Source organism: Apteryx rowi, unplaced genomic scaffold (genome assembly GCF_003343035.1).
Source record: "Apteryx rowi isolate R43461 unplaced genomic scaffold, aptRow1 scaffold_74, whole genome shotgun sequence".
NCBI lineage: Eukaryota > Metazoa > Chordata > Aves > Apterygiformes > Apterygidae > Apteryx > Apteryx rowi.
This window is the reverse complement of record NW_020451027.1, coordinates 1,792,285-1,800,604: the sequence shown is the minus strand read 5'-3', so window position 1 is coordinate 1,800,604 and position 8,320 is coordinate 1,792,285. Positions and strand designations below refer to the sequence as shown.

At 36.1% G+C, this 8,320-nt stretch overlaps 2 protein-coding genes across 6 annotated transcripts in view; both read right to left on the bottom strand.

Annotated features, from left to right (window-relative positions):
• Positions 1–1,496, bottom strand: part of KIF14 (kinesin family member 14) — a 39,492-nt gene extending 37,996 nt beyond the window's left edge. The window contains exon 1 of the mRNA XM_026087882.1: positions 1,028–1,496. Coding sequence (XP_025943667.1) covers positions 1,028–1,056 — 29 coding nt within the window. The 5' untranslated portion in view covers positions 1,057–1,496. The remainder of the gene's footprint in view (positions 1–1,027) is intronic.
• Positions 1,497–1,523: 27 nt separating this feature from the next.
• The window catches only part of DDX59 (DEAD-box helicase 59), a 33,243-nt gene continuing 26,446 nt past the window's right edge, over positions 1,524–8,320 (bottom strand). For all 5 annotated transcript variants that reach the window (XM_026087880.1, XM_026087879.1, XM_026087878.1 and 2 more), the window contains 6 exons: positions 6,770–6,937; positions 6,086–6,175; positions 5,433–5,684; positions 4,394–4,546; positions 3,643–3,771; positions 1,524–1,867 (listed from right to left, as the gene is read on the bottom strand). In XM_026087880.1, the coding sequence (XP_025943665.1) occupies positions 1,604–1,867; positions 3,643–3,771; positions 4,394–4,546; positions 5,433–5,684; positions 6,086–6,175; positions 6,770–6,937 (1,056 nt within the window). In that variant the 3' untranslated portion in view covers positions 1,524–1,603. The remainder of the gene's footprint in view (positions 1,868–3,642; positions 3,772–4,393; positions 4,547–5,432; positions 5,685–6,085; positions 6,176–6,769; positions 6,938–8,320) is intronic.

Below are 8,320 nucleotides of genomic sequence, written 5' to 3'. Positions count from 1 at the left end.
GGCGCCGCTCCGCTCCGCACCGGCCGCGGCTCGCGCCCTCTCCCTGCTCCGTTTCGAATGCGCCGCGCCCACGGGGATTGGCTCCCTGAGAGCACGTGCGCCACCGGTGGGCGTGGCAAAGGCCCCCGCCCCGCCCGAGGCAGTGCGCGCGCTTGCGCGGGGGGCTCGCGCCACCACTCACACCCCGCCGCCGCGAGGGGAAAGGGCTTTCAGGGGCGAGCCCGACGTGCGCTTTGAATGCGACGTTTAGCGAGCCTCGCGTTAGACAAAAACAAGATTTCTTAGCGTTTAACAGCTGGAGGATTGCAGGCTGAGAAAGACTGTCAAGTACTGGTTCGTGAAGTCACCACAGGAATTAAAAGGGATCCTTCCCAAGGAGGGTACATATTTTGCTCATTCTCTATTTTTTAAACAAGATTTAGTATTTGGAAATAAAGTAAAAAAAAAAAAAAATCCAGCGGAGGGAGACAAACGACAAAGCACAGGAAAAAAATTTGACAGGAAAAACCTGAGTTGTTTTCCCCATATTAGATCATGCTAAAGTAGAAGCAACACTGCATAGAAAATAGTAGAAATCTTAAGTATGGTATTTCAGGGCATCAGCACTCATTACATGGGAAATAATTTAAGTTGTATTGAGAAGAGTTAACAGACACCACAGAAGCGCCCTTCTGGTTCCTTCCCCTAAAGCAGGGTTAGGGTATGTATCGGCAGGCAGCAGCGGCACGAAGGCAGCATCGCCTGCCCTCTGCACCAGCTACCACAGAAGCTCTGGGAGCGGCGTCAGCAACAACAGTACAAATTTGCAGGGGGTAAACGCGGCACCGTTGCCTGCAGTTATCTCACCTGTCTTGGAGCAGCAAGAACAAACCTACATACTACTTCGCACTATTCTTTTTGTCTCTATTGAAACAAATCAGCTACTAAGCTTTTAAAAATTTTAATTTGATACCAAAGTCATTCCATCATATTGCTGCCCCTTGACCAAACAGCAGAAATGCAATGCCTAGGGGTAACATCTAACTACCTGGCCATCTTGATCTGCAATAAAGTCATGCATCACAGCAGGAAGAAAGGTCACTGTAGTATTTTGGTTTTGGTTAGACTGAAGCTTGAGCGATTAGTTTAATCAGACCTGTCTCAGGATTTGGATGATAAGTAATACAACACAATTTGGTGGTAGGGAGTCTGGGGGGAGAGGAAGTTTTCAAGCCATGTTTTCTTCTTTTACAAGCCTCTTGCATCAGTATAATGGTATAAAAACTACCAAAAGAATGTTTCACAGGAACTCTGAAATTCTGAAATATTAAAACAAAATAAAGAATATCTTCTCCATTTGTGTTGTAAGCAAGACCCAAGACTAGTAATTTTGAAAAAAAAAAAAAAAAGGCTTACATAGAATATTTTGATTAAGCACTACTATAATTCAAACCCACAATATTTTGTATTTCAAAATATAGATGAAACAAATATAAGATTCCTTAAAAAAAATGTATATGTAAGCTTCTTTAAAAAAAGCAAAATACAAGACACCATAATTCATGTTTATTTTCTAATCACATTTTCATTATAATCACCTAAGATAGCTATAAATGCACCTTTACTACCTCTGAGAATTATTTTTGTCATGTTTTCTAATAATGTCCATAATATTGTCTCCTGTTACAAGGCTATTCTGTAATTGTTTAAGTCTCTGTTGTTCCCTTCTCTTTTGGTCATGAAGATATGGGGAATTCAGCAGCTGTGGAGGAAGAATGGTGCCTGTTGGTTTTACTCTCTTCACAACATCCCAAAAGAGCTTCTTGCTGTTGTTATTGATAAAAGTAATTGCAGTTCCACTGTGACCCAACCTCCCTGCTCTTCCAACCTGAAAAAACGAAAGTTCATTTTCAGTTATCAATATTAATGGAACTCCTTCAGGTCTCCTTAAAGTTTATTTTCTGTTATAAAATAGATTTAGGTATTCAACAACTAATATAAATGACAAGGCCAAATCTCTGTACCTCATCCCCTAAGCACAAAGTTCTGAAAAATTCCTGAATTCATAATATGCAGATTTGAAGCTTTGGTTTAAATGTATCTAAAATTAACACTTGTATTTGAGACAAACCAGAAGTCTAATGTTGATACTTGGATGCATGATATAACCTACAGGCAATCAAATTAAATACTTACAGTAAATCTGACCCAAATAACATTTTGAAAGTTATCATAGCAATGCCGCATACAACTATCTAGTATCAAGTAGGATATGTACAATTATCACCACAAAAAAGAAAATCTTTACTTTCAAAGCCTATTTCTCAATATTATCTGAAGCTCTTGAGCAAATTAGAAGAAAAATCTACAAAGACTCTCTACTTAAAAATAGTGTTTTAGCATCAGTATAGTTCTGATGGTTTTTTTAGGTTCTTTACTGGAAAAAATTATTTTTTGTATTTATTTACTACTTCTTTGGAACTTTACCAGAAAGGTAATTAAAAACAGAGAGAAGTACGGCATTTAGTAACACCAAATAATTTTGGTTGAAAGGACCTTTGAAGGTCATCCCATCCAACCTCTTACTCAGAGCAAGGCTAACTTCAGAGTTAGATCAGGTGGCTCAGGACCTCGCCAGTGGAGTTTTGAGCATCTCTGAGGACATAGCTTCCATAACCTCTCTAGGCAATTGGTTCCACTAGTGAACTACTCACTGTGAAAAGTATCAGGTCAGAATTTCTCTTGAAGCAACATGTGACCATTGCCTCTCATCCTTTAATTTTGCATTTCCAAGCAGAGTCTAGCTCTGTTTTCTCTGTAACCATCCATTACAGACTGGAAGACAGCAATTCAACCCTGCTTTGAACCTTCTCTCCCCCAGCCCACACAAGCCTAGCTCCCTCAGCTTCTCTCCATGTCACATGCATCAGCTCCCCGAGCTTCTCCAAAATGCCTAGAGTTTGTCAGCATTTCTTGTACTGGGAGCCTCAAAACTGGACACTATCCTACAGTACTGTGGCTTCATGACTGCCAAACAGAGAGGAATAATCAGTTCTCTTGATCTGCTAGCTACACTGTTGTGTGTATGCATACATACACACACACCACATATCACTTTTTTTTTTTCCTCTTCTCTTTTATACAGTAAGTCCTCAGGCATATCACAGAAAAATCAGACAGAGGAGAGATACTGGGGTGGGAGAAGGGAACAAAGAAAATTCAAGAATAAATTCCTCTCTGTATTACATGCATATCCCACAGTGTAGATGAGCTGCAGCAGAAAAAGGGGTATTCACCCTTCCCCCCCCCGATAGTAAAAATATGGTAAATCTTACTTTTTATATAAGCAAAATGCTGTAAGAGAGCACAAAGCGGAGAGAGGAATAACAGTGCGGACATAAATGACTGAAGAGCAGTATCACTCTACTATTTCTACTCTGATCCAGAAAATGAAGCTTTTATGCAAGAGACTCATTGAAGAAATATTCAAGCACCTTTCTTTACTTTCCTGGAGGAACAATCTTCTGAAGATAGAAAGCATCTTTACGTTTGTATATTCCGATTTAAATTTCCATAGTTAGATGTGGTATATTTCCGTATGCTTTTTAAAAGAATGTTTTGGTAAATAATTCATGCAACTTTTTTTGGTTTTGTTTTTTTTACCTKATGTACATATTCATCCATACTGGAAGGCATATCAAAATTTACTACCAGTTTCACATTGACAAGGTCAAGTCCTCGTCCAAGGACTCCAGTACTTACTATAACTTCATACTTCTCTTGAAGTAATCCCTGCCAGGGGAGAAAAACAGAAATTACTTCTCTTATTTTTCCTTATTTGCATTTTGGACCTCTCCAAGCACAGGTTAGAGTTGGCTATACAGCATCAAAACATGCCCAGTGGGATTATTCTATTGCAGAAGAAAAAAAAAAAAAGCCCCCCTGTGTTCATAATTTAAATGGGTCACACAGAATATCATTCACCAAGAACTGTTTAGAGAGAGACCAAAACCAAAATTTTAATAAAGAAGCATCAATTAAAGTTAAATGCATACTTAAATTCCCAATCCAAAGCAAATAACCTAAGAAATAGTCCCCAGTGTTTACCTACATTTAAAACAGAATTATTACCTATAATTTTGTTTGTCCCCCCCACAACGCTCCAGGCTTTACTACAGAAATGCAATTAATAGAGAGGTAAATATGCTATAAATCGCTTCCCAGAGAACAACAATCTGATGAAAACAAGAACTGTAGTTGCAGAAGTTTTGATGTATTATTCTGAATCATTCTGTAAGTGACAGCAAATTATGACCTAACTCATTCAAATTAAACCACCTTAAAAAAAAAAAAAAAAAAAAAAGATTAGCCATTTTAAATCTATTAAACCCATGTGACTTTAGGAGGCACAAACCTGTAGTATTTCTGTTCTTTCCACCTGAGACTTTTCAGAGTGCATGGATATACATTGCAATCCTGTAATCTTATGAACAGCATCACTCAACAGATCTGCTCCTAATTTGCAGTCCACAAATACCAACACTGGAGGCTTGAAGAGTTTCTTATCCTGTATAATTAAACAGTTTATATAAAAAGGTACTACAACAGTTGATTGCTCATCATCAACAACTTGGATTCAATTTCTGCTGCTCATTATCTCTGTAGTATTAACAACACTTTTGGATGAACAAATATTCTTAAATTCTAGATAAGAAGGAACACGATATCAGCACTAAAACTACACAAATCTGTACATCAAGGAACATAAAAGGATTCATAAGAATCAGAACCCATATTTATCTCTTTATATTTTCTTTGAATTAAAAGCTTTCTTTTATGTTCCTTTAAATGTTACATGATAATTTTGGCTTTCTGTAAGTTCTGAAGCTGAGCTAAAAACTCCCATTTATTTCTTGTATAACCTCAGCCAAGATGCCCCCCTCCCCCACATACTCTTAAAAAAAATACATAAGGGATTAAGGCCCTTATTATTGCTAAACAGAATATTCACAAGAAAGTTACAAAGAACTAAATTAGCTTTCTCACTCATTTCTTTCATGACTTTTAAAATGACAAACCACTCCCAGACCATAAAGCAGCTATAACTGCTTAAGAAAGTTGTATCCCTCTCTAATTCACAGATATGCCAGTACAACTCTTTGAGGTACCATACTATGAACCACCAAAAAAAGAAGTCATTTTTAACTGGGGCCAGTGAGGGATCCAATTTGCTGCTGCACAGAAGGAGGTGTGAGTGACAGGGGTGGAAAAATCCCTAAAATTGCCATCAAAGTTCTTCCATTGCAGAACTACTCAACTAGTTGGTGCAGTTATGTGCTTAACCTCATTCCACCTTTTCACTACATACAGATTAGAATCAAAGGTGAGAACCTGACAGAGGTGTGTGAAGACACATGGATAATTTGTTTGTATGAGAAAAATATTATACTTACATTTAGTATTTCAAACAGTTTTTTCTTTTTAGATGGTTCTTCCACCCATAAGATAATTTGGCGAACATTAGAACATGGCAGATTCTTTTCTCCAATTGTTATTCTTACAAAATTGTGCAGAAGCTGATTTGCTAAGTGTTCAATGCCCACTGGAATTGTGGCCGACACCAATATGGTTTGATGATCATGAGAGATGTTTTCCAAAATATCCAACACTTGCTGCTGGAAACCCATTTTTAACATGGTATCCACCTGAGTAGAAAATATTAGATCTGTACCAGATTTTTCAATAAACAGCAGAATCTTCAACTTGAATTGACATAAGAACTGTAATTTTTATGATTAGCATGTAATTATCTCAAAGGAGGAGTATTTTTAGAAAAAAACCCAAGTGAGAAAATGAAAATCAACTGGTTCACTCTGGTCTAATAGTATTTCCCTGGCTGTCAGGTGTGCAAGTCTTTTATAACCAATAGTGCATGCACGGTTCAAACACATTTCACATAACAGAAAGTTTCAATTTTTAACACTAAGAAGTATATTTCGTCTTTATAATGTACTTTCTATATACTTAATCAGTTTGACTAGGCACCCACACTGGGTCTTCAATAACCTCTCTATAGACAATACAGCCCCAATAACTAAAAACTTACTTCATCCACTACTACGATTTTTATGCCATGGAGTTGAACAGAACTTTGCTTTAAAATCTCTAGAAGTCTTCCAGGTGTTGCTATTATAACCTAACAAAAGACAACAAAAATAACAGGCATTAAAAACTCCATGAAAGAAAAGATGACTATCCTAGAAAAACAATAAGGTTACAGCACATTCATGAGAAGGGCAATAAATAGTGAAATTATTTATATTCAAGTTAGAGTCTTGAAACCTCTGCAGGTAACTTAATACATTAGAAAGCCTCAAAAGGAAATGGACTTTTTAGTACTCTAATGGAAATTTCTAAATACCAGCAAGGTAATCCACATTAAAAAAAGAAGGTTTTTTTAAAGAAGAAGGAATTGTAACTTACATTTACAATTGTAACTTATATTTCGCTCTTTGAAAGCAGCAGTATTATACATGAAAATAAACCCTTTCAAAAATAAAGCTATTATATGTATAAACAAAAGTCAAACGTTTAAAAAAATACTGTAAAATTTCCAGGAGCTAACAATTATTTCTGATAGTTTAGACTTATGAAAAACTCCATATTTTTTTGGATCCATACATGTTAAAAGTAACATTTCACATTTAACATTTTTCTTTTCTGTGAATGTCACTAAAACATAGCTCTTCACAGGATCTTTCCTTAGGATCTTTCTCGCTTTAGTCCTTACCTTAACACTTTGCTTGAGACGGTGAAGCTGTGGTGGCAGTGGTAACCCTCCTACCAGGAGGACTGTTCTCATGTTTGGTAAACCAGCCATCAGTTCTTTAGCTTGTCTCTCTATCTGAATTGCTAACTCTCTTGTTGGTGCTAAAATAAGTGCAGATGGAGTTTCAGTCTAGAAAACAAACAAACAAACAAACAAACAAACAAAAACAATGTTGAACATAGAATTGCTTTATTATTTAGGCAAAAATCTTTCAAGATTAAATCTCCCAACATTAAATTATAAAATACGTACTGCAGTTATGGTGGATGCAGTTAGACTGCAAATACTCTATCTGAACTGAAGACAGAATGTAGGAAGGGATTATACCTGTTAACAGTGCATACCAAGAAAGTCAATCCCTCARTTACTCAACTTTTGAGAACAAAAATTAATACATGTGTAAATGCAGTGTTAAAATAGCTTCCTGACAAAAAAAAAAAAAAGCACACAAAGCATGGAACTGTTTGTAAAGATCGTTTTCTTCTATTTTAGTTATTGCACTGAATTTACAACAGCAATTCGTAATAAATTTCACAGGAACTCAACACACAGGATGCTACCTGAATCTCTAGAAACCTTTAAAAGTTTTTAAAAGTCTGGATATTACAGGTACAGGATATTTCCCTTTATTGTGGCACAGTTATACAGTTAATACAGTTTCCCAAATCCAGTTAACATCTAGCAACAAAGTAAAAGGAACATAAGCTAAAACAGAAAAATGGCAGAACAAGGGTCTTGCTCTAAAACACGTTATTTCAGCAATACTGATCATCAGTCATTCAAAACACCCTGTTCAACAAATAACAAAGCTCTCCCATATATCGATACTACAATCACAATTTTACTTAATAGCTTTTTGTTTGTTTTTCTTTTTGTTTTTGTTCTTCAACTGGAATATTTACAAATGATCAACAGTAGGAGGTTGTTCCTTTGCCACTGCATCATCATAGGAAGTGCAAAGCTAAACACCCTCTCATAAAGGGCTTTTTCAGCTGTTTTTAACTAGGCAACAGTGTTCAGCTTAACTTACCGCCACAAAAAAGGTATCCAAGTAGGTGATGAGAAGCCAAGAACTGTCAAATAATATCTCATCACTAGATTCCTCATGAATGCCTCACTTCTAAGTTAAAATTAAAACTATTTTAAACAACAAAAAAAAGTTCCTTCTTGAAATATACATTAACTTGTAAAGTACCCTGAAGATGAAGAGTACAGAACAGCAGGTAAAGAAATTAAGGTGAAGTATTATTCATTGAGGCCATAAWTTTGTACATGTTATTATAAGCACACAATCAGTCCTGCAGACTTTAATCATAATGCTTCTATTCTTAAAACTAATGCTATAGTACTTTGAAGATTAAAAGTTAATTAAATAATCTTTAAATAATTCATTTGAAAAAAATATATATATGTAAAGGGATCTAAACGGTCCAAAACATCAGTGAGAATCAGGTCCAGAATTTTCAAAGATATTCTTGTTCTTCTTCTGAATAAAAATACTAAAGCAATACT